This window comes from Penicillium angulare (assembly GCF_028827245.1).
Source record: "Penicillium angulare strain IBT 27051 chromosome Unknown utg000003l_segment0_segment0, whole genome shotgun sequence".
NCBI lineage: Eukaryota > Fungi > Ascomycota > Eurotiomycetes > Eurotiales > Aspergillaceae > Penicillium > Penicillium angulare.
The window spans coordinates 4,945,847-4,971,421 of NW_026623162.1; the positions used below are offsets into that span (position 1 = coordinate 4,945,847).

At 46.5% G+C, this 25,575-nt stretch overlaps 8 protein-coding genes across 8 annotated transcripts; 3 read left to right on the top strand and 5 right to left on the bottom strand.

Annotated features, from left to right (window-relative positions):
- Window positions 1-630: 630 nt before the first annotated feature.
- N7478_003864 (transketolase family protein) lies at window positions 631-3,086 on the top strand (the record flags this gene model as incomplete). The annotated part of the gene is made up of 5 exons (XM_056920078.1): window positions 631-824; window positions 882-991; window positions 1,057-1,539; window positions 1,594-2,111; window positions 2,169-3,086. The coding sequence occupies 5 exons, from the start codon at window positions 631-633 to the stop codon at window positions 3,084-3,086; spliced, it is 2,223 nt and encodes a 740-aa protein (XP_056783236.1).
- A 105-nt stretch (window positions 3,087-3,191) lies between these two features.
- N7478_003865 (uncharacterized protein) lies at window positions 3,192-4,016 on the bottom strand (the record flags this gene model as incomplete). Its single annotated transcript, XM_056920079.1, has 1 exon — window positions 3,192-4,016. The coding sequence occupies one exon, from the start codon at window positions 4,014-4,016 to the stop codon at window positions 3,192-3,194; it is 825 nt and encodes a 274-aa protein (XP_056783237.1).
- Window positions 4,017-4,028: 12 nt separating this feature from the next.
- N7478_003866 (MFS general substrate transporter) lies at window positions 4,029-5,009 on the bottom strand (the record flags this gene model as incomplete). Its single annotated transcript, XM_056920080.1, has 3 exons — window positions 4,727-5,009; window positions 4,390-4,678; window positions 4,029-4,345 (listed from the first exon to the last, which is right to left on the bottom strand). Exons 1-3 carry the CDS (start codon window positions 4,991-4,993, stop codon window positions 4,029-4,031), a joined length of 873 nt encoding a protein of 290 aa, XP_056783238.1. The 5' UTR covers window positions 4,994-5,009.
- Window positions 5,010-6,469: 1,460 nt separating this feature from the next.
- On the bottom strand, window positions 6,470-6,896 carry N7478_003867 (G protein complex alpha subunit GanA; the record flags this gene model as incomplete). The annotated part of the gene is made up of 2 exons (XM_056920081.1): window positions 6,470-6,654; window positions 6,725-6,896. 2 exons carry the CDS (start codon window positions 6,894-6,896, stop codon window positions 6,470-6,472), a joined length of 357 nt encoding a protein of 118 aa, XP_056783239.1.
- Window positions 6,897-7,896: 1,000 nt separating this feature from the next.
- N7478_003868 (uncharacterized protein) lies at window positions 7,897-9,993 on the top strand (the record flags this gene model as incomplete). The annotated part of the gene is made up of 1 exon (XM_056920082.1): window positions 7,897-9,993. One exon carries the CDS (start codon window positions 7,897-7,899, stop codon window positions 9,991-9,993), a length of 2,097 nt encoding a protein of 698 aa, XP_056783240.1.
- Window positions 9,994-10,247: 254 nt separating this feature from the next.
- Window positions 10,248-12,518, bottom strand: N7478_003869 (fungal specific transcription factor domain-containing protein; the record flags this gene model as incomplete). The annotated part of the gene is made up of 1 exon (XM_056920083.1): window positions 10,248-12,518. One exon carries the CDS (start codon window positions 12,516-12,518, stop codon window positions 10,248-10,250), a length of 2,271 nt encoding a protein of 756 aa, XP_056783241.1.
- Window positions 12,519-13,154: 636 nt separating this feature from the next.
- On the bottom strand, window positions 13,155-13,939 carry N7478_003870 (O-methyltransferase; the record flags this gene model as incomplete). The annotated part of the gene is made up of 2 exons (XM_056920084.1): window positions 13,155-13,366; window positions 13,420-13,939. The coding sequence occupies 2 exons, from the start codon at window positions 13,937-13,939 to the stop codon at window positions 13,155-13,157; spliced, it is 732 nt and encodes a 243-aa protein (XP_056783242.1).
- Window positions 13,940-23,263: 9,324 nt separating this feature from the next.
- On the top strand, window positions 23,264-25,225 carry N7478_003871 (zinc-coordinating transcription factor SFP1; the record flags this gene model as incomplete). The annotated part of the gene is made up of 3 exons (XM_056920085.1): window positions 23,264-23,607; window positions 23,768-24,833; window positions 24,914-25,225. 3 exons carry the CDS (start codon window positions 23,264-23,266, stop codon window positions 25,223-25,225), a joined length of 1,722 nt encoding a protein of 573 aa, XP_056783243.1.
- Window positions 25,226-25,575: the final 350 nt, after the last annotated feature.

The following is a 25,575-nucleotide window of genomic DNA, read 5'->3' on the forward strand; positions in this document are numbered from 1 at the left end:
CACTTTAGGCCAATTATAGCAGTAGATTCCTAATTGATATGGTTATTAATGCTTGGAGTACTATTTTTCGAATGAGAGCATAGGGACTAGGTAACGAGTAGCATAAGTTATTCCAAAGCCAGTTCAGAACTTACCCGATATGCTACGGCGGTTCTAATGGCTATAAGCAAAGAAATTGAGTCATTAAGTCTGTTTCTTAGTGTCTGGGACAATTTGCCCGGCAGGATGGGGAGTGTCATAGCTCTTTGTGCCATATGATGATACATCAGAAATCCTCTATTGCCATCTAATATTGACAACGCGCATCTTCATTTCGTACGTGGTTGTCGAGGCGAGGGCCATGGGTCTCGAAGCGAGCGGATCTACCAATCCCAAAGAGACACGAAACCAAATCACAACAGCACCTGTATTTTGCAGTCGCTTTGATCTCTTCAGCTCACTGTGTTAATTTGTATCGACTTAAGTCATTTGTGACTTCGTCTCGATCCCAAACGACTGGCAAGTATAGCCGCGTGACTGATACGCGGACATACCATAGATCTAGTTCAATATCGTAAATATAAGAGTTCCAACTCGTTTCGGCTTGGAATAATCAAGTTCTAGGCCCAAACAATTATCATCAATTTCATAATGGCGCCTGCATTAGAACTCCTTGAGGAGCCCATTCAGAGTCTGCCGACTAAGGCATTCTCATCCGCTTTCCATGCAGCTCCTGCTGAAAGTGGTCTGGGCTTAGAAAGCCCGGAGAAGCATCAGCGTGTGATGGGTGTCTTTCGGGTGGTGATTGCAGATATCTGCGAGCAATTTGGCGAAGGCCATGCTGGGTAAGTCGATACCTCTACGGATAATGTTCACAGCATAGCGCTGACTAAATCTGATAGTTCTCCCATGGGCATGGCAGCCATTGGTATCGCCTTGTATAAGTATGTTATGAGATATTCACCCAGAAATTGTGATTATTTCAATCGAGATCGATTGGTTCTCTCCAATGGTAAGCTATTGTATCTCCCATTGGCCCTTTATATTGATGATAGAATTAAACAATGATCATGATAGGGCATGCCTGCCTATGGCAGTATACCTTTATGCACCTCGTCGGCGTCGAAAGCATGACAATGGACCAGCTCAAGTCCTACCACTCAGCAAAGCTTGACTCGCTCTGCCCTGGTCATCCTGAAATCGAAAATGAGGGTGTAGAGGTCACGACCGGGCCACTGGGACAGGGTCTCGCTAACGCCGTTGGTCTTGCCATGGCCAGCAAGAATCTTGCCGCAACATATAATAAGCCTGGTCATGATGTTGTGAACAATATGACTTGGTGCATGGTCGGTGATGCGTGTCTTCAAGAAGGCGTTGGTCTGGAGGCACTGTCTCTCGCGGGACATTGGAGATTGAACAATTTGTGTGTCATTTTCGATAACAACTCGGTGACATGCGATGGCACTGCAGACGTTGCCAATACCGAAGATATCAATATGAAGATGCGAGCTACCGGCTTTAACGTGGTGGATGTGTACGACGGAGACACAGATGTCGCCAGTAAGTCCCAGAAATCCTTTGGCTTGGTAAAGAAGTTCTGCTAAGGTGTATCAGCCGTCACAAACGCCCTCATTGGCGCTCGGTCGAGCGACAAGCCCACATTTCTCAATATTCGCACTGTGATTGGCTTCGGTGCTACCAAGGCCGGCACAGCGGATGTACATGGAGCTGCCCTGGGAGTTGAAGAGGTCGTTAACCTCAAGAGGTCTTTTGGTCTCGACCCTAACGAGCACTTTCATATCCCACAGGATGTATATAGCTTCTTCCGTGATCTTCCTGGACGCGGCGAGGCTCATGAGGCAAAATGGCAGGCGGCACTAGCGAAGTACCGTGAAGCGCATCCCGATCTGGCAGATGAATTTGCACTCCGAGTTGCAGGAAAGATGGCAGACGACTGGACCAAATACATCCCTCATAAAGAGGATCATCCTTCCGCCTCCACTGCCTCTAGGAAGTCCGCAGGCGTGGTGACCAATGCTCTTGCACAGAATATCAACTCATTCCTAGTAGGCACAGCAGATCTTACTCCATCTTGTAATGTCGCCTACAAAGACAAGGTTGACTTCCAGTCCGTGAGTACTCATACCTGATCTTATCTCCAGATGATTTGCAGTTACTGATGTCAACAGCCGGACCTTCGAACCTCTTGCGGTCTCGATGGAAACTACAGTGGTCGATACATCCACTACGGTATTCGCGAGCATGCTATGTGCGCCATCACGAACGGTATTTCTGCCTTTAACAAGGGCACGTTCGTGCCTATGACGAGCACATACTTTGTCTTCCATTTGTATGCCGCCGCAGCGATACGCATGGCTGCCCTTCAAGGCCTCCAACAGATTCACATCGCGACCCATGACAGCATCGGTGTGGGTGAAAATGGCCCTACACACCAGCCGATCGCCGTGGCTGCTCTCTGGCGCGCTATGCCCAATGTTCTTTACATTCGCCCGTGCGACGCAGAGGAAGTAGCTGGCGCATACATTGCTGCCATACAAGCGACCGAGACACCAACAGTCATATCCCTCTCCCGTCAGGGCTTAACCCAGTATCCCCAATATTCTTCACGCGAGGGCGCATTGAAGGGTGGTTATGTCTTCGCTGAGGCTGAGGCTGAGGATTTCGATGTGACGATTATCGGGGTGGGCTCGGAAATGGTCTATACGATGCAGACCCGAGAGTTGCTTTTGAAGGAGTATGGTATTCGCGCGCGAGTTGTTTCCTTCCCTTGTAATCGACTCTTTGAACAGCAGTCTCGGGAGTATAAGCAATCGGTGCTGAAGCCGCGTTCTGGAAAGCCGACCGTTGCGATCGAGGCGTATCCGTCTATTGGGTGGGAGCGCTATGCAGATGCATCGGTGTCAATGAATAGTTTTGGAAAGAGTCTTCCTTCCAAGGAGACGTATGCGCATTTTGGATTTGCGCCGGAGAGTATTGCACCCAAGGTCAAGAGTCTTGTGGATGAAGTCAGGCGGGACGGGATTGGAATCTTGAGGGGTGACTTTAGGGAGTTCAATGCCGGTCTGCGAATTGGGGTCAATCATTAAAGGAATGCGATAGAATGAAACGAATGCGGTGTCTGGTCAAGATTGAAGGTGTATTGTACGGATTAGAAGGGCGCGTGCAGTGGAGAAGTATATGCGATTGCAGTGTCAAGGCGAGAATGGAGATTTCAATTCTTCTAAGTTAACAAGCTCAATGATAGATCCATAGTGTATAAGACGTCTGCGCTTCTGGGTGTATTCAAACAAGTTGCGACTCGAGCCAAGTAAAGTCCATAGTATGTGGAGGTAACAAGGGTGCTCCAGCGATGGTGACGCCCGGCGGGTGTAAGCTCGAGCCGTGCTGACCGGGTAATAATTAAACCGACCCGGTCCATAATTACAGTAAGGAAGGGGAACACTCAAAGTGCTGACACTGGAATGCGCAGTCAGAAAGGAGCAATCCAGTATGTGGGCAACGAGAGTTGGCAGTAGCAGCAGGCCCAGAACTTCGATAAGTGAGCCAGCCCCTCCAATTCCAAGTCCATCAAACATGTACTGTGTAAATAGTGGCGACGCTGCGGCACATGCAGATCGCACGATAGTATTCGCTGCAACAGCGGATGCGGCATCGATCAGATATGAATCGATGATATAATTGATGAAAGCGTTGAAGATGAGGAGTATTGAAGTTGCGAGAAAGGTGCCCGCAACGGTCGGCACTGCCCAATGGACGGAGTTATACTCAGCTGTCCAGGCAAACCAAAATATTGTCACTGCAAACATGACCCCTCCGACCATGGCGCCCGGAAGACGATTCTCGGGGACCACTGTACCATTTTGCGCTTGCTTTTTTCTTTCAATTTGCGTGTTAATGAACAGCCCTAGGCCACCGAGGCATGCGCCAATGACGGTTTCAATTAGTGGTAGTTCCCCGTCGCCTGCGTTCCAGCCACGGTTCTGTTGGAACACAATAGGGTAAATGCTAAAGAGCATGTATAAGAGTGTTTATACGACGGCATAGTATATAGCCACGAAGAAATTAACTGGATCTATAAGAAGTTTCCAAGGTCTCGTGAGGGCGATTTTGTAGATGCCCGCTAAGAAACAATTCGACGTCTCAACTGGTGCCTTAACATGTTCTTTGCCGGGAATTCTGCGTAGTCGTCGCACCTTGTTGCGCAGGACAATTATAGGAAGAGTCTCTGGGAGAGTGATGAGCAGAATTTCGGTGGCGCCTGCCATCCAGAGAAGGACGTAGAAGGTCCAACGCCAGGTCTCTTGTAATTGGAGAAACCCACTGACCACCGGGCCAAGAGATGGTCCTATGAATGTCATTGTAGTGATAGAATCATGGCATTTCCTCGACCAACAGGTTGCCAGATATCTGCAAGGACGCCGGGCCCATTCGTCAACGCAGCACTGACAGCCGTGCCAGCCAGGAACCGTCCAATTATGAGTCCAGCAAAATTGGGCGTAAAGGCGCAAAGAAATCCAAACGCAAGGTATAGAGTAAAGGAGATAAAGAATATCCAACGACGGCCATAGAATTCGAACAGAGGGGCCCAGAAGGGCGGGCCGGCGCAGTAACCCAAGAGGAATAGGGTGGTAACAAGGCCAGCGGCCTCGACAGAGACATGAAGGTCATCACTAATACCCTAGAATGTGCCGGATGGTGCAGAGGAGGAGAAAGTAGCATTCATCACGAGAGAGATAGAAACGGCAGTGATGTAGCACTTGCGTTTGAAGGAGTAATTCTTCGGGTCCTCGGGATCATCTGGTGCAAACTCGAGATGACTATTTTTGTCGAAGAAAAGCTTCTTGTTGGAGGTTATTATAGCTGTCGAGATGGAAGTTGAAAAGGACTGCCACAGATTCTGAACATTCCAAAAGTTTTGACAAGTGTGGATTTTAGATGACTTTAAAGGACCCCCTCGGGCGTTTCGGAGGGAATAAACACTTTGTTTAATCATATCCCCATTCAAGATCCTTATTTCTAATTGAAAAGTTAAAGCTTCTCCTGTAAACTTTCCGGCCAGCTTGTTACTATATTGGGGAATTTTGACTGGCTGAGCGAGTGCGGCTCCGGGCCGATGTGGGGATGATTGGGTGCCGATGCGCTCAATGAGGCAATTCTTGGCTCCATTCCGGGATGCCTGTAACTATGCATAAAGTGGGAACTATTACAAAGAAACTTCGCGTGGAATTTTAGCTTCCACCATGCATGATCGCCTTATGACGGTGTTGCAAAGGATATTCAAGAATGAAGACCAGCACGCTAGCGATTATTATTTGCAAAACCCGACTAATCATCCCGTTATTGGCATAGGAAATATTGCCAATGGTGCTTGGGGGGTGTTACACGTAGACAGTGCATCATTTCAAGCTTTAAACTACAGTTTTTTATGGATGGATGGATGAGCCAGCAGATGATGTATGGAACTAGTTTTAAGTTAGATGAACAGTATGAGAAGACGACTATAGGCAGGGAAACTTCCCCTATTAATCTAGCTATATACTATGCTGATCCATGGACAAAGAGGTATTCAATCAAAATAAATTAAACTTGCCGGCATAGGTCGGTCCTAAATTATCTGTTCAATTCAAATTAGCATCAAACCTTGAATCTCCGCTGCAATGGGGAGTGCTTATGTTACCACCGATGTGAGAAATTGTGAAACGTGTTGCAATCTTGTCCTTTTCATAAATGGCTATGTTGTGCGTGAAGGTCCATAGTCTGGTTGAATTCTCGGGCAAAAAAAGCTCACGAAAAACTCAATTACCTGTCTATAGTCGTTGCTTCCACTGTATTCAGGGAAGAATTTATTGAGGGGTTGGCCGCGCAGCTTTTCTTTTATTTCACAAGTATTGGTGAACAACAGAATTATGGGTTTCTTCTTAGACCAAGGGGATTTGCAGATATTCTGGAAGCGGTGCAATTCTTCCTTTAACTGGAGGACTGGTGGAGCCTCATCATAATGGATCTCTTTATCGTAGTCGGAAAGAGAAACGATGTAGAGGACAGCGAACATATCGGTGAAGAAATACGGTAGCAGCTTTTCTTGACTTGGTCCACACTGGCCCACCTCAGTGACTCTCCAACTATTACCCCCATATGGCCAAGGTATCATAGTTTGATTGATTCCGTAGGTTGGGGTGGAAAGGGGTATCGTGTCATCGTCGGTTGGGGTGTACTCTGCCGACAGGATACGGTCAAGATAATTTGTAAACCTGTTATTTGATGTGAGAAATGGCTTATGGCGAGGCAATAGACCAATGGTATGAAAAACTTACTATTTAGGAAAGGAAGTATCAGAAAGTTTCTCTTGCTTGCTAGTTAAGAATTCCTGTAAATCTTTGTCTTTCCAGATCTCCTTGATCTCATGTATTATATCGGCAAACGTAATGGTTGCTTGACCATGTGATATTTTCCCCGAAAGAGCGCGTGCCTATGAATGAAGGATTTCACTGAGGATAATATCTTCCTCAAGAAAGTTATCCAAGATAACCTTGGTAAATGTGATAATGTGACTCGGAATGAGTGCCTTCTGGGCTTCTTTTTCGTCATCAGAAAAACCTCCATCCTCAAGTCTAAAGAGCTTTATCACGGTAGACTTCCCGGATCCACGTCGACCTACATCGTATAAGTCTCACAACTCTTCAGGTGATGTTGATGACCCTACAAAGAGAAGCTGTGATCTTACCTAGAATTAAGATATCGTGGAAAGTTCCCTTTCCAGTCAAGAGAGACAGAGACTGTCTTCTCTCTTGACGGCCGTATTCGAGGAGTTGCTCATCAACTTGGTCACTACGCTGTTTTGCTGATTTCTTCGCTAATCTCTCTCGAAATCCAAATGGCGGGAGTCTGAATTTCATCGTGGATAGTTGAGTTAAATCGACTGGTCCTGGTGTTGGACTTTCAACTGGGGACACTGCCGAACTCTTGGAGAACCGGATGAGGGTGATCCAAAGAGTTCGGGTGCGTTGAAATTTCGTTTAAAGCCAGGCTGTTGATTACCCCGGATATTTTATCTTTGAGTGACTGAGAGTGTCATGGGGATAACCGGACCTGTTGGTTTGACGTTTGTGCGGAGAAAGAAGTGGGGGCTGTGCGGCTCTCAGTTAATTGATAATGGGGCGACGCAGGGGCGGCGCAAAGATTGTAACGTTTGCAGTAGGCAACAGTAGAGCTATTATAGTTAACGCGTGTCACTTTAGGAATGATTGAAATGTTAAACTTGCTATTTGCCTAGACTCATAATTCTTTAATAATAAACTGCACTCAAGGACTATAGGAGTTGAATCCTCATATCCCGGAGAAACGAATGATGATCCCATGCTTCGCCCCAATTAAAATTCCGAGATGTCTTCTTTTTACCGTGAGTGAGCGCCATTAGCTGGGAAGGAGCTATGCGAATTTCAACCTGCGAGATAAATCAACCCATTCAAGTTAGTATTGGAGAAACCAATCTAAAATAATCGATACCTTTTCGTGGCACGAAGACATGTATGCACTCCGATTTATCATCTGTTTTGGATAGAAGGGATTGTCAGATTATAACTACGATAAAAATGTGATATTTAAAAAAGTGTCGACTTGAAGTGTTATCCATGTGAACATTGAAGATCCTCGGCGCTGATTAATCACCTATCGCCCGCTTTGTAATAGACATCTGGAGGGGAATTAGGGCCGAACTGCATGTAAAATATCTCGCAGCGAGCAGGGAAGACTTCCATATTCCTCTTTGATATATTTTTTTCTTCTTTTTTTTTGTAATTGGTATAATCCTCTGTCTGCTTTTCTAACATTGTTTTACTCCCATGCGGGTGGTTAGGGAGTCTAATGCATACCTGATATCATTGCCGCGGGTCCTTCATGTTTCATAAATTTTCTGCAAGGCCTAAAAAGGCCAGCAGACAGGCCAAGGACTTTGGACCTACCGGGCTGCCCAGCAATAAGAACAACGATGGCAATGTCGAACAAACGGGCGCTTTCATGACCAAGCGACACAAAGTCGCTAAAGCGTGCGACCGTTGCCGCTTGCAGCGCATCAAGTGCGATGAGACGAAACCTTGCGCACGGTGTGTCGGCAGTGAGGTAGAATGCACCGTGTCTTATGGTTCTACCCGTTCTTTTCAGGCCAATACAAGCACCGTTAACCGCCCGGAGCGTGAGTCGCCACTGTTATCTCCTGACCCACCTATAAACCCAGGCAAGGATGGGGGTCACTTGGAGATCAAGATTCCAAATCGCAACGCCCGCCAAGAATATTTGGATCACGCCGCTCATGTCCTGGGATTTTTCCACAGTGGGCAGTCCGACTCCTCACATAACCCCGCCGCAAGAAGTTGTCTCTTCCCCCAACTTCCGCATCCTGCTGTGCCCGCGGAGCACCCGCTGGCGTCGAACGAGCTACTCAAAAGCCAACGCAGCTACTATATCAGACTTTTTTGGGATTTATGCCATCCCATTCTGCAAATAATGACCGAGGCAGACATATCCGAGCTCGAAGCTTTACCACAGCCGACTATATTTGATGAGTATTCAGCCAAGAACGCCCTGGTCGATTCTATGATTGCTTTAGGCATACAGCATAGTCATGCCACCGGTCTTTCTCAGCGTATACTGGGCTTTCGACAGCAATCCCAAACAAGTTCCTCGTCGAAGACCACCTGGCCAGGGTTTGAATATTTTCATCGCTCTCGTGAGTGTATGAGGGCTAGCTCGGAAATAACGATAGACGCATTGAGGTGCCATATTCTCATGGTCCTCTACTTCATGAAAGGCAATGCCTTCTGCGACGCCTATAATTTGATTGGGATAACTATCCGCAAGGCGTATATTGCGAATTTTCATCGACCACCACCGGCCTCTCTGTCTGAGAATGAAAAGACTGCTCGCATGCAATTGTGGTGGTTGCTCTTCTCACTAGATATCCAGTGCTCTCTTCAACTCGGTGTGCCGGCCGCTATTCAGGAAAGTCTCGTTAAATGTCCACTTCCTGCCGATGATTCACTTGCTCACCAAAGCATCGCTCCCGGCGACCGTGATGGATGCATAAACGGCTATATTTATTCTACCAGTGTGGCTAAACTCGCCGCCATCCTATCAGACATTTCCAGTGCATCTATTTCTACCTCGGATCTCGTCAACGAAGATAATAGCTCCGCTGCTCTTGAGTATCATGCCGCTACCCTCAAATGTGCTCTTAAAGATATCGGACTCTGGCGCCACCAGCTACCTCCAGGGATTTTGCCTCGCAAGTATGGGAATAACCCTGAAAATACTGAGTTGCTTGACTTTGATCGCGTTATGGCTTTGCCTACTTCGCTACAGCGCCAAACTGTACTCTTGGAGCTTCAGTATCACAACGTATACACACTCATTCAGAGGCCGTTTGTCCGTCTCTGCAACCTTTACCCTAATACTATCAGCAAAGCGATCACTCAATCCGACTCCCCACAGCCATATGTTGATCTTCAAGTTTCCAGCGCCATTCACCACGCAATTATGGTCATAGAAACGATTTTCACCGTCTGTTCTACATCCGACGTACTATACGGCTGGTCGGAGGTCTTGCAGCCTCTCTGGAACGCAACACTGACGATAATTGCCTACATATATGCCAAGTCATTGGACTTTGTTGAGCCTCCGGTGCTTGACTCACTTGCTCACGCTCAAACCATTCTCAAGGCATTTTCTCCCACTTGTCCGACTGCCTTTTGTGCCAAGGGCATAGTCGGCTCACTCGCATACAGCATGCATAGTATGATAGCGCTTGGATCAGGTAAAACTGTCAACTATGATGAAATAGGTGGATATCCATTTGCTGCATTATCCAGGCGGCAGGTATCCTCAGTCGGGCTTGAAAGCGCCTCCTCGCCCACCACGTCCTCGCCCACCATGGGTTCATCTTCGCAAATGAGTATTCCCGATCTGAATTGGATGACCGTGCAATTTGATGAATCATAATGCCTGTTCTGCCCAGAGGCTTACTACGCCAAAATTTCTTCATAGAAATGGTCGGGGCGCAAAAGCTATGGTAAACGTCATCTCATAACCTTGGAAAAGAAGCAAACGCAGTATGTACACCCCTGACTACCCAATGTACTATGCAATAGTTGCCCCGGGGTCCTATATGAGAAACGGTTTTAACAAGATCTAGCAATATCACAGAGATGAACGCTATAATTTGATGAATCTGATGCATAGCCGTAGCTGACGATTCAGACGGCCAGAGCCTTTTCGAGAATATCACCGTATGCACTCAAAACCCGGATTATGAATCTCACAACCTCCCAGTGTGCGTCTCCGCTGAAAATCTTCGCCCAAACTTTGATAACCCGTGTACACAAATGAGACCGATCGGTCTCTACCTCGCCTGCTGGATCCGCTTCAGCAACCATATCAGCTATATACGCGAGAAGTCTAGCTTCCTCCTCGTCAAGACTCCCCTCGGTGATGCGAGGCTGTATACCAATCAGCCACTTGCTGATCACAAATGCGCATTCAAGGGCACAAAGAGAATGTTGGAGAGACCAGGCAAAAGCTTGACTGCGTGCTGCGATATTCACACCTATTTTGACAGGGATGCTTAGAGCGTGAGCAGAGTATAGTACTGCACGGGATAATTTCCGACTCGGGGCTAGAGGCGGACTTTGATGCATGGACAACGCTATTTCTTCTGGGTCGTGTGTGTTTAAGGCGCGGCAGGGGCCGAGATCAACGTTTAGTCTCATGTATGCCATGCGAAGTAAGGCGGATGCGTTAAATGATATTGGGCCAAGGGATGAGCCTGGGCCTAGATATGATTCTGGGTCTAGGGACCATGCACTCTGCCAGTTTTTCAATGCTTGTTCCACGTTGGACACATCTGCTGGTGCGAGGCCTCGTACATCGCTATGATGCCGGCTTGTTTCGCGTAAAAGATAAATATGCTGTATAAGGGCTAATATAAGAATGTAGCCTCCAAGTTGAGAGAATTCCATTGGCCTCGCTCCTGATAAATTTTCAAAAAGATGAGAGAAGTGTGTTTGGAAATTTGAGCTCTGTGTATGCTTTTTTCGAGCTTCTTGCCACTCGGTCTCACTTTGAGCTTCCCAAATCACCTCTTGCGAGGGTAGATCGACGATAAGCTCCGAATTGAGAATAGGTGGAGGAATGTCATAGACGATGGTGTGGAATACAAAGAAGCAGAAGATAATAGTAATAGTTCTCCTGAATCCTTCTGCTTGGATCCACGAGGACCAATCATCTCCCAAAGGTAGCCGAGGACGAAGAAGCTTTTCATTGCGCATGTAGTTCGCTAGAGTGTTTTGAATTGCAATTGATTCGTTGTAAATGTCTTTCGAATTACCCCATGTTGCCATTGCGAGAAGAATAAGCAGAGTTTGTGCGAGTGGCAATGGATCGAACTGCCTATCCTTGGGGGCAATAACCCCCTCACTACATTGGATGATAACTGGTGATTCTATGCGAGGGGAATAGAGCTTCTCGCACTTATCAAGTTGTCGTTTCCGAAGTCTTTCTTGCGCTATCCCGAGCGAAGCCCTGAAAAACATGATTGTGTTGTCATTATCGAAAGCTGACAGAGCACCGATTGTACTCATAGCAAGAATCAACTCTACCGGATATTTGGTTGGCCAAAATGTTGGAACATGCACCATAGGCAGGTGACGATGAAATCCCGAAAAATAAGTAAAAATATAACGGGTCAGGGTATGGCGCGAAGGAAGGACGAAATTGGAAGGCAAAACTGAAGCATATTTCTGTATCTCGAGAGATAGAGACTCTAAATCTTGTTGAGTCACTTTGAATGGCTCTTTTCTTGATTTCGGAGGGAAGGTTGATTCAAAAGAAGGGAAAGATGACCCAAATTCATCAAATAAATGTGGTGTTGAGTTAGGCGCCCTGGCAGCTAAGTTGCTTGGTGGGGGCTCTTTTGGGGACTGGCGTGATGGTCCATAGGAGTCCGAATGGGCTTCATGTGAGGCAAAAAGCGGCGCAGGTGAGAAGTCCAAGATGGGTTGATCGATAAAAAAAGACGGATACTGCCCGTCCAATGCAGTCATATTATCGATAAACATAGCAAAGTCGCTAAAGTTATTATTTGTGGATTGAATCCAAGGCATACTCAAGGTAGAGGTTAGAGAAAGGTCATTTGATACATCGAATGGGATTTCATTGTTGTTCAGGTCGGATGTGTCTGCGCTGGAGGCAAGATTTACTCCCGATGATGGAATATTGGGGTGGGAGGCTGAGTCACTCGGCTCAATCAATAAGTCTTGCAATGAGATACCACCGACGGGAATTGACGATCTGTTGCCCGATACTGGCAGTTTCTCGCGTTTATTATCAGTAGTTGAAGTTTCATTGTTCGTGTTCTCATGAGATAAACGAATATGCCGCGTGAGGAGGTCGCTGTTCCCATTAGCCTTTGTATGATTGATCTCCGCGCAAGGACAGATTGGTACCTTCTCGCAAAGCCAACATTGCATTCCTTGCAACTAAAAGGCTTTTCCTTTGTATCTACTAGTGCATTAGTATTGTTTTACCCAAGGAAAAGGAGGCCATACGAAGCCGTTCATGTCGTTGTAAGTGTTCATTCCGGGAAAATTCCTTACTACAGAATTGACAGCGAAATTCTCGTGTTCCGCCCGCAGGACTTGAGGTGATATTATTGACCTCATTATCTGCTACTCCATCGTCACTTTTCAGCTGACTGGTTCGCTGGCGCTTCCGGGGAGGCATTTTTCCCGTCGACGCAGAAAGATGAAGCCGCGAGCTCCTATATCCACGGGTTGTAAATCGCGAAATTGCTCGATCTTAGTCATGCGGCTTTCATCACCGAATCCCCACAGCCTGAGCAAGCAGGAAAATATACAAGTGTTGGCTTAGAATTTAAATATCTGAGACATGGGCTTTTCGCGTTAAATTTTGGCATTTATGATACATATAAATTCCTATATTTACTAGCTGGCGGGTGGCCTTGCAGGCTTCCAAGGTTAACTGAGAAGTTATAGCAACATCTAGCATAGAGGTTGCCCGTAGGATGAGCATGGCTCAGGTGAGCTTCAAAATCTCCTGCACCGTACACAGGTGGAGGGCTTCGAACCCGATTAAGCTATTTCTAGTTATTGGTCGCTGGGCTGGTAGACGCTCATTTCAAACCCATTCGTAAAGGGCAAGGTCATGTTCCGAAAGCCGTTTGTAGAATCTCGTAGAAATGCAAGCAAATCTGCATAGCCTTTCACACCAGAAATCGTATTATCTGTCAACACCACTGCGCCGCGTCGAAGACGTGGGAGGACAGTTTTCAGAGTCGGAAGAGCAAGAGCGGACCAAACTATATCTTCGTTAGTGAACTTTTAGCAAGCCGATACATGAGTGATGACTTACTATCAAGTAGAAGCAAGTCTACCTCAGGTAGATTGTCTTTCAAGGTCTCAAGTAGATCTCCTTCTCTCAGATCGATCTCTTTTTCTACGCCAGCCCCACATTGAGCCCAATATTCCCGGGCTACTTCGGCTTTTTGGTGCTCTTTTTCTGTCGCAATAACAATTCCGGGCTTGCCGGTGGCGGCTTTCGTTTTTGAGATAGCAAGAGCAAGATATATAGTACTGACTCCGAAACTAGTTCCCGCCTCGACAATGTTGGTTGCTCCCATGGCATTAATGAGCTGGTAGGCGAACTGGCATTTGTCTTCGTCTAATGCAATAAATTTGTCGAGCATGAGCTGATCGAACTCATTTTGAGGATTTTTTGTTGACTTTTTATCTTCGAGATCTCCGAGTACGTCAGAAGAAAAGATCTTTCCCCTTTTCGAGATGATAGCTTCTTGCTCTAGAGACTTCTGGTGAAGCTCGGACAGCAGCTTTAGGACATGCTCGGGGGCATCGACGGGAGAAGGAGACGACATATTTGCCTCAAGGGTGCGGTCGTGACTGATATAAAGAGATAGGTATTGCGACTGTTAAATTTTGAAGCAAAAGACACGATAAACGACAGAGAGTTCTGATTTATAGGTGGAAAATGGGGTGAACCCCATATGGTGGGGTGCAGCGTCTTGGTCTTGGCATTTCGGGGAGCAGACAGACGCACCCCCAAAATGCCAAGACTCTACCCAATTGGCCCACTCGATTCCTCACCCAAGCGAGGTAAGAATTGATTGAAGCAGGTCCAAAGAGATACGCACCCTTCTTGAGAAGGGGTTCATTCGAAGGCTTTCACGTGTTATACGGATGTGGATAGGGGCATAACCTCCTAGCCAACGATTCAAATTTGGGAGATGTTGCATTAGATCATACCAATGTGTACTAGTATCGGCACTGGCAGCTGATATGGCAAGAAAGGTATGGGCTGAGCCTAGCTGCTTCACAGTAATAACCAAGTCACTACGGCACTTCTTTCTGGTAACATTGAATCCTCTTCATTGTCGGCCTTCAAGTCGTACTGAAACTATCGCTCGCCATTGTAAGTGTTGTGAAGGACACAGACGGAAATACTAGTAGAAGATCGTTTTCTACTCATGTACAAATAGTAGGCAACTTTGGGCTTGAATAAGACTCCACTGGCAGGACTTTATATATTATATAGAATAGTACTAGTAAGTACCATCAAAGTAGAAAAGAAATAATCAATCCATCCATGAAAGAAATAAATACTAGTATCAAGGAAAGAGGGAGGTAGGGGAAAACAAACGAAGATATTTATGGCATTTGTGTCGCTTAAAATTGGAAACGAGCTTTAGCCATTATGGGATTTCGTAATTGACTCTATCGATATCCATTATCCAGACGTCGTATCGCATCTAATCATGTACTATCCGCCGGATTCGTGGACCTGTGGGGATGTTCCCACGGTTTCCCATCTAGGCAGGCACGTCTATAGGTAGCTCACTATATGCTCTTGCACCACTTAATCTTCTACTTTCTCGCGCTCACGCTTCCTTATCACTGCCAGGCGAAATCTGCTCAAGTCATTCAAAATTAATTCCAAATGAGTTCCCCTCGTTATCGCAGTACTATTCCGCTTTTCCTATCTACATGCCCCGAGTACCTGGAGTATCGGTGCCGTGGTGCTTAAGGCAGCCTTACACTTCCTGCATATGAAAAGGCATTCTACATAGCTGAGACGATTCTTGGTGACGCGTATTGACTTCCGATACAGGACTCCGCTGGGTGTACTATTATCTACCACGTGGAGACTTTTTGTCGTTTCCCTGGCTGCAAAAGGGCCTTCGTAAGTACACGGCCTTGACTTGAGTGTGTAAGGTAGTCACTAATGGGCTGTAGAAGGGCTTCTCTTCCACCTCAGTCCTGCGAGCCAATGTTACCAAGCAGCATGATCTGCCAACTGGATCCCAGAACTCGGGGAGCATTTCGGAATATATGAAGAGGAAGCCAAAGGATGGTACTGTAATCTCGTCGCTACCCATTATAAGGGCAAGGAAGGATAAGGCAAAGAAGAGGGACGGAAGCGATGGCATCGAAAACGACAATTTTATTTCAGGACACGCTGGGAAGGGTTAGTTTTTCTATTTCTATTTTCTTTTTATAAGATATTTTTTCTAAAGCTGGGGCATACTCCCCGCTGTATGTACCTAAAACTCCTTCAGATTGTCTACGTATTAAGATCGAGGCTTCTTGTGCTACATAAATTAAAATCACAATCAATTGAAACCACCGTAGCTCGAGCTAAAAACATGTAAAATATCCTCCTCAACAATGGCCGCCAGTATGAAAAGATACCCATAAAGTCTGGGTCACGTACACTTAAATTTCAAGTTATCGTACACCGTGTAACACCGGAGGTATCATTCGATGATGATATCTTCAGCTTCACGTGGATGTGAATGCGGATGTGGCAGATGAGATGTTTTGAGGATGTCGGGAGAAGAGTGCCCCTGAGAAAGTACGTACTAAGCGTTAAGGGGAAAAGGCAGGTCGGAAAAACGTCGGAAGAGTCAAAGACAAAGAAAAGAATCCCTGTCAAAACGAAAGTTGAATGGCCCCCAGATTTTGTTTGTGGTGTGAACGACGAGTCAATCCACAGAGCGGGCAGATAACACCGGAATAGTCTTGTTCCTCAAAGGCAATGTGAACATATGCAAATAAGAGTCAATGAAGAGAGAGAATAGATTAGACCAGATCTGCAAATTGATATTGACAACTCCTACTGTGATCGTGTCAGTGTGGTCAAAGCAGACCAGGATACACTATTATCTGATCCACATGAAACCTCATTTCTCATCACATCTCATGACACAACCAAGAAACTACCCGTACCGTGCCCTCCAAAACTTCAAAGAGGTCATACTCTGCAATCCGCTTCTACCAGCTCGAATTGGAAATATAACAATAGCCTGTTGGAAAGTCTTATATTCTGATTGATCGATCAAGAATGGTATTATCACACGCAAATAAAAGCCAACTAGTTTCGGGTTCAAATAGAAAGACATGCGAGGAATTCAATGAACGTATTAACCGCCCTACTGACCAAGTATCTTGTCTTTCGCATTACAATAGTCCCTATTTCCAGCCATTATCTGATTTTTCGTGGATGCTTATGCGCTCGTCATTCCGCAGATTCCACCGCCGACATTCCCGAGGGGAAAACATTCGAAGCCAGAAGGGCAGTCACTATTTCCTTCGCATGCAGTGCTGCGTTCTTTATTTATCGGGAAGAAGCAAAGAATCAGTAAAACCCTGGTCAAACATGGGGAATCATGCACTTACTGATAGAGTCACCGTCTCTCTTGTCAAGACCAGCAGGTGAGCCAACGGCTAAAGCAGCGAGGGCGAGGGCCATGAACTTGAAATACATCATTTTGGCGATGGTTGGAAGCTTAAAGCTTGAGGAGAGAATAATAGCTTGGGGTAACGAGGCGATATTCTGTATGTAGTTGTTATCGAGAGATTGTTTGATTTTCAGGGAACAGTTTTGGAAGGGAGAATGGACCCTATTTATGCTTGCGCCTAGAGCTGGTATCTGTTTATTTAGCTTATGACGTTGAAATTTATACTTTTGAGATTTTAACAAATCGCAGCGGTGGACTCTCAAGCTCTGGGGGCTACATTGACAAGAAAATTTGATCTGCGTTCTTCTATCAATAGGAAAGGGGGCTTCTAAAACAACTCTTTAGGGGCTATGCCTCATTCGGAACTTGCAAATGAGCTTTCCACTGCTCAGGTGGATATGCTCACGTAGTTTATACATGAGTCCGAGCGTTTATCATACCGCATCCATATTGACTGAGATGATGCCGTGGCTGTTTACAAGTGGGTCGAACTCCACACATATCAGAAACCCCGGCCGCCTGTCATGCTCGCTTTACTCAAGTTCAGTCAAAATGCCTCTCCATTCCGCAGCTGCGATCATCTCTGTGACGACTGCCCAAATGTTCTTTTCCAGCTTGAATCTTGCTTGGCTATGCTCAACTCAAAATTGATAGTTTTATGGCAACAACTGTTTACTTGTGTTTCCCGGCCCCAATATGCAGGTCCAAGGATCGTCACGTCTGGATATTCGAAGGATGGGATTTTAGGGGCTTACTATCTCGGTTGGGGCCGCCCCGCATTACTGCATCGCCAGGGAGAGCTTGAACTCCGAGTCGATTCCAAAGCTTCATGGCTCCGGATACGAGTCGGTTTCCAAGGTATTCAGCATATATTCGTCATAAGTTCAGGTTCCTGGCCCCAGAAAGTTATTAGTGATACTATGAGTTTCAAGTGAGGGACTTCGTTCTAGAATGTATGAGCTCCTCTCTGAGGGATGAATCGGTTCAAGGCGCCTAGGGCCCCCGGCTTGAATCGAGCCCCCGTTGGGGTTCAATCATCCCGCCGTTTACACCCAACGTGGTAAGGCTCTACGTGTTGAAGACATTTTCTTCATCTCATCAGGATCTCAGGTCATAATCCTAGGCTTCCGATCTAGGATTCGCATTTTTACTTAATTAGATAGCGTATTTTGACAAAACAAATGAAAGGATATTTCAATGGCTATGACGTGAGAAGGCAAAATCCAAAATTGGGCTGTACTTTCGACGAATTTAGTTTGCTTGATCCGGGTGTAAGTCATAATACTTTTTGAGATGCAGTGAAGTACCAATTTCAATAGATTACTTCCAGTGGCTTAGAGGGTCACAGTGTTTGCGAAGAAAACCCCACCATTTCTGATGCAGGGCCGCCTGAGGCCCCAGGAAGCCCCAGGTAACGCCAACCCCCGGGGCCGGCACACCTCAAAGCGACAGACATGGCATGACGATCATGATGATATTTTTGCTCCAAGTGCTTGGCATTGGAGGCTACTACTTTCATCTTCGCGCTCGAACTTTAGACAAGAGAAACTAAATACCCTGTTCAAACACAATAAAGAGGCATAAATGACGTCGTGGTAAGAGACGTCGTCTTGGTAAGATGAGAGTATTTCATGCTAGAGGGAATTACTAGCTAGTGCGAAGAATTCAGGTTCTGAAGACCATCAAATTTCTTAATCAAGGTCTCCTACCTCAACCATCAGGGCGATAACCATGCATGTACTTTCAGTAAACGGCCAATGGTCACGGCTCAACAGATCACCTGCGTTAATCAAGCTTTGTAGGAGGGGATGTAAACAAGCAAATATAGGCGGAAGTAATTTTCAAGCTAATAAACAGTTTTGAAGACTTGAGAATAGTAGCCTGTGGTCTACAGTTGAGACATACTAAGTAATCCCAGCAGCTGCTAAGAAATGCGGCATTGACGATGAGGCTTTATCGTTGATATTTGGCAAAGGCCTTATATGCCCGACAACACGAGGAAACATTATTACATGTTAAAAAAGACAGATTTACGACGAAACCAGGAAATTCACTACCCATTTACACCCACAGGTTCATTTCCGAGAAAATAAGAATCAAGAAGTTCGTGTTTCCATTCCGACCGGAGAACGACATAGATTCGGTGTCACCTGATGATCGTCGGTGCTCATCCCAACCACAAAGTACCTCTTTCATCAAGGGGCTGAGGCTGAGACTAAGATAGAGTTGAAACTCCACCATATTGAATTTTGTATCTATCAAATACTCAAGTCCCCTATAAACGAAACCACCTGGTCCAAATGTATGAAGCACTGATGCAGTCATTTCCAGCTGACAACGATCAAAACTGCGACGCGAAGCACCGGGCTACGGAAGAACCAGATAACAAACCACTTGTCAAAAGAATCAAAAGCCTCCATGATGAATCGAGGGAGCCCATCATCCAAACCCAAGCCGTCTGCAGAAGGGTACCGATCCGATCCCTGAACAGGTGCGATATATAAACCCGAAGACTCGAAACAAATTCAAAGAACCTTCCAACCAGTTCATTTCAATAGCCTGCAGTTTCAGAAGAGCGAAACGATATCTCGAAATAAGCCGCTTACTTCTTAAGCAGAAAGCTATTGTACAGGCGAAAATCAGAACTCTGAGCAGGAACCATGTTATCCATCCACCGCCAAAGCAATGGGTGACTACTGGTGTTGTTGTCCCAATTGATCCGCTTACTATTCCTGCTATTCGTGCGACGGGCTGGTCTCCTGATATGGATTCTTTGGCGAGAGAGCCAAGACATGGTCCGTACTTTAATGGAATGAGACGATTTTTGAATCAGATTGAGAACCATAAGCAGGCGTGGCCGTTTCTTGTTCCGGTTAATAAGGATGAAGTTGCGGATTATTATGACGTTATTAAAGAGCCGATAGATTTGAGGACTATGGAGGAGAAACTGGAAAAGGACTTGTATGGTACTCCCGGGGAGCTTGTTGGTGATCTTAGGTTGATTTTGGGAATTGACGACAGTATAATGACGGGACGATGGTTTATTCTAAGTGTGCGACTAATTTGGAGAAGTTTATGTGGAAGTTTATTAGGGAGGTTCCTGAGTGGTATGTATGCGTTACTTGAAAAGTGAATGCTACCTACGTTTCTGGTTGTTGTTTCAGGATCGGGGTAGATAACCCTATGTAGGTCATACAGTCAACCCCCTGTAAGATCAAATTGTTAATCACTTGCATCGATTTAGCGCTGATCTTCGTGGTCCTTTACGGAACCACATGATAGATTCACGCTGGACCCACAGATATTGACTTTAGCAAAGTGACCCGCGCTTGATAAGCCCTTTTTGATTCAATTCTCCGTGTTCAGGGGTCGGGGTTTATCACCATTAAATTCAATTGGGCGTTGGAACACCTTATCTGAGACTGAGACCTGCCTGTCTTGTAAACTAAATGGCCGTATCATCGAATCAACCTCGCTGTACGGAGTAGGTAGACAGATAGACGGATATACGCGATCTTACATTTACGAGTAGATAAACTTAGCCCCACGTACGATTAACTAGTATTTCTTCACGCAAGCCACGATCTCTGACTACCTGCAGGGCATTGTGCCAAGACAGGGGGTATTGCTTCCTTAATCGTTCTGCAACTGCGCCACTGGGGAGATGACCCACATGGCAAAGATGCAACTATAAGTTCTATTGTGGACGTTATAAACCTTATCATACATGTACTTTAAGGGGTAGCTCATAGATACAAAATATAAAATAAAATACCTTGTAGATGTTAAATCAAGCTAAATTTAGGGAAGATCCTCAATTTAACCATGCGTGGAGCAAGACTGGTTTCGCACGCGTATGTACCCTCCTTCAAGAATGTTCAAGTTCAACTCGGCTACAATGAGCGACCAATATGATTGGTGGTGTGAAAGGCAATGGGCATGGTTAATTAGATCGGCTAACCACTAGTGAACACGTTGAACTTTCTACAGTGGACGGAGTTTACTACCGGTCTCATAATGCAAAACACGCTACAACCACTCAGGACGGGAGAGGATGTGCCGAGTTGATTGGGTGTTCGCCATGCCCGACTGAGTGTAATACCGACTCATTTCCGTGGGGAATCCGCGCGGCAGAATTACTGATTACTGATTGCTAGTACTGCATATGTAATGTTGTATAGAGATCCGGAGAGAAGGCCAAGTCGGCTGCAGGTCCCCGATAATAAATTGGAATTAAGTTGTCGGGGACGGAGTACAGTACTTGACGGAGCACAGGGTGATCGACGGAGTACGCGGGCCCATTTCCATCTGTTGAGGGATCGAGGGGATCCGAGGCCGACAAGGGCCGACAAATTGGTGAGGGTCCAATTTCTAGGAAAAGCGGGGCTTCACTGGTGTGTTTGTGTGTTCGTGTATTCTCTCCTGGGCTGTATACATTAGTGTAAGTGTACTAGTGTACTATTGTACGCTAATGATCGAAGCCCGAGCGAATGCTTCTGCCGCGTTTCTAGCGCCAAAGCCAAGACCCGTTGTCTCCCGACTGAAACTTTGGGCGATGGGGTTCCGCCCGTTTGGCGATGGTTTCCCTGGGTATTTTATTGGGACTAGCTCTGATTGGGATCATGTGGCTGGGGATATGAAGTATACCTGGTGATAGTTGGGCAATAATGGGAATACTAGTAGTTGTACCTGGTATAGGACTCGGAGTATAGGAGTAATCTATACAGATGGAGTCGGAAAATACATACACCAACCACTGGCATTTCTCAATCACCCCTGATCATAAAAAAGCGCATTATACCGAGGTCTCTCTCTTATTTGGAGAAATCGCGATTGGAATGATCGATCCCCGCCCAATTTCCAGTACAGCGGAGCCTGGAAAAGTTCGCCACCGTGATTATCTCTATTGCCCCTTGCATAACCCCCAGATCTACTGTGGCTGGGATCTCTATTCTGCATTCTGCGATAACTGATAACTGATAACTGATAAACTGATAGAATGACAATGATACAGTATACGCAATAAAAAGGAACAGTTCTCGGCATCCATCGTAGTGGAGCTACCGGTCTTCAGGATTGAGCCATGGGAGATGATGGTCGGAGACGAAACGGACCTGTCTCAGTGGGCTAAATTACTATTAGTGGTCGCGGACTCCACTACTGTTACGAGAGACCATGGAGCTACGCCATCATGAATGTCCTCCATCATGTTTGTGAATTTGTGTGAATTATATAGTATGTTCTTTGTGAGCTTGTCCGTATACTATGTGGGCAGTATGTAGTTGCAGTAGATCCGGTTACAAAGCCATTCAAAAACAAGACATTCATGATTAATTACCCCAATAGACTGACTTCATCATGAGTTATAGCTCTCTTTCTCTCCATGTCTACATTGGCTAAGAACCCGTTAGTCATAAATAATACGCTAGTGTTCGTGTTTCAGGCCGACGATACCAGATCATGACGTTCCTGCAAGCGGTGTGTCGTGTCATCATGGTAGCGATCGGCAGGCCGACCCCGTCATCGATGCATGCCAGGTCGTGCTGCTCTTTCCCCAGAGCGGACTTTCAGAGACTCCAAAAGATCAGCGATCGTGGAGTTTACTGTGTAGAGTATTATCCTGATGGATTAGTGAATGCTCCCCAAGTTAATATGTTTCATTACATTCTACACAATCATTGGGCTCTGGTAAGGACTTGGCTGGTTGCAGTGGAGCCCATCACGTGGACCCGGTAATACGGTGACGGCACTAGTCCCAAAGCGGATCCCCCTCTGTAGCCCTTCTCATAGTCAAATGGGCGTTTTCCGATGAACTGATGATTACTTTGGAGAGAGAGAGAGAGAGAGAGACTTCCCCTTCCCTTCTTCCCTTCCCTTGGCAAAGTTCACCTAGTTTATCTGTGAAGGATCTTCTGGCATCTTAGACATCAGTCATCTCGCCTGTTCTTCTTTGGTTGTCTGTTTGTAACAGTCTATCGCCACTCCAAGGCTCAGCGCTCTGGCTCCAGTAGAAGAGCGGGACATCATCCGAGGGTGGACTCTTGAGAACCCGCCCAAAACCGCCATCGTCCTCAAGTCCACACCTGTCGAGGGGCATATTCATACAACTTCCTCTTTTTTTTTTTTTTTACCAACTCCCATCGCTCGCGACTTTGTTCAACTCTTGGGGTGCTCTTGACTCGCGCTTCAAACACCTGAACCTTACCTACCCTGTTCCCTCTTCCCAGCCTTTCGGGTTTGGCGTGCCCTTCGCGCAGACCGGACAGGGACCAGGATTTCCCTCCAAAAAAAAGTTCCGAATTCAAATAGAAGACAAGAACACTGATCACTGATCAACCGATCACACACCAGTGTACTTGCTTTTTTTTACTTCTCTTTTTTTTCTTTTTATTCTGCCAATCATCCAACAAACCCTAAATACGATTTGCATACCAACCCCTCACGATGACTGGCGCCGCTCCAATAGACATCGCCACGCGACAGTCGACCTCAGTCTCACCGCCGGGACAGCAGGCTTCAAACCTAACGTCGGCCCTGCAGAAAGCCGGCACTGGCGAGCGCACCGGAAGTATATCGCATCACGCGAGTGGTGGTCTCGGGGTGTTCAAACAACCGCCGCCTCGTAAGGATTCAATCGGCGCCGCAAATGCACAATGGGGAAACGGGACAAAACCTATCTCAATGTCGGGTTCCGCCCGCGATAAAGGTCGTCGGGAATCTCTCGCTGGGAGTCTGGTAGGCGGTATGAGCTGGGGAGGTATTTCAGTAGGAAGCTGGATTCGTGATGAGTGAGTTTTTGTGAATGCTGAGCGGAAGTTTTCCTCAAACATTCGTTCCTCCCCCCCCCCTCCCACTCCCCTCAACCTTCAGGCGCGCGGGACATCCTGTGCGCTACAGTACTGTCGCACGACATCGCAGACTGACCATGAAATTTTTCTTCCTACACAGCATCATCATGACTGGCACGTCCCCCTTCACCTTCCAGTCGCCTTCTTTCCACTCCTCATCATATCTCCCGAAGCTGGAGGCCAACTTCATGCGGGACTTTTCCTGCTGCGGTGTGACGTTACCGACACTTCATGACCTATTACAACACTACGAAGAAGCCCATGCGACCAAGTCGCCCAACCAAGGCCATCGTCCGAGCCAGGGTGAGAATCGAGCTGCCTTGGCAGCTGCTGCGATCGCCCAGCAACAAAGTCAGCAACATGGCAATCAAGGGCACGGCATGCAGTCTGATCGTACTTTGGACATGCAGAGGAAGCTGGGCCAGACCACCTCTTCGTCATCCCAGCATATCGATCTAGACACGATCGATGACATGGAGTTGGACGAGCCTATGGACGATGATGATGGCACCACCTCACAATTGTTTTCTCCTCAGTTACGCGAAGGTGGCCAAGGCGGATTCGGAAACTCCAACCAAGGCTCCCAATTAAATCTGGGAATGCTTCCAAGCCACCAGGGCTTCAGCACCCCGTCTCAACCTGGTACTCCGATTGGTTCTGGACGTCCTCTTTCGCTGCAGAATAACCCCACCGTCTCCTCTGTCAATACTCCCACTTTAATGGCCAACCCTCTTCAAACCTCCCAGTTCCGAAATACCCCAGATTCGTCAGCACCTGGAACACCAGTTGAAATCGATGAGAGCATGATAGGCGGGTTTGGTGATCTTAATATGCAAAATAACGTCATGGGTCAAAATCAAAACCAATTTGGGCACTACGGTGGTGGTAACAGTGATATGGTTGATTTGTGCATCGATGACCCGGCTAAGCGTCTGTTCAGCCCTACGGGAGGCATGGGCGCGACAAGTTCACAATTTAAATTGAGTGGAGCTCAGTACGGTCCTAATAGCGATATTGCGAGAAGAATCCGTGAGCAACAGCTTCTCGCTGGGGTACCAGATACTACATCGATTCTTCCTAATGAAGAGCCGAAACCATTCCGATGCCCTGTTATCGGCTGTGAGAAGGCATATAAGAACCAGAATGGGCTTAAATATCACAAAGCTGTAAGCTCTTATCTGCATTTGCAAATGCATTTGCATTTACTGTTTTTATGGAAATTCATAACTAATCTTCTCTTCTACAGCACGGTCACAATAATCAACAGCTACACGATAACGCCGATGGTACATTTTCCATAGTCAACCCAGAGACATCAGCACCTTACCCCGGCACCCTCGGTATGGAGAAAGAAAAGCCTTATCGCTGCGAAGTATGCGGTAAACGATATAAGAACTTGAACGGACTCAAATACCACAAATCACACTCGCCCCCTTGCAATCCCGACTTCCAGATTGCAGGTCGAAACCTTAACCTTGGCGGTGGTGTTATGCAAGGTCAAAACATCAACGTTGCTGGAGCTGGACTCCCCGGGATCGGTGAAGAAGGCCTTCTATGAAATGAAACACAACTTCATAATATTACCCTACCCTCCGCTATGTGATGCGATGATCTATGGCTCGTGGAAGTATCTACTCTACTATGTATCCCACGCTACGCTCCACACACGATGTCATGAACTGGTTTGGTTTGGTTTGGAGTTTGAGTTTGATTTGATTTATCTCTTCAACTGGGCTTGAGCCTGTGGCTTGATTTGATTTAGTTTGCTTTATTTACTTTTCCCCGTCTCCTTCCTATTTGTCCTTTTTTTCTTCTTTTGCTGTGAATTTGAATATTCGATGCTCATCATGGCATTGTCTGTCTTTCATTCCAGCTCGATATCCCGCCATTTCCACTCAGAAGGTTTCT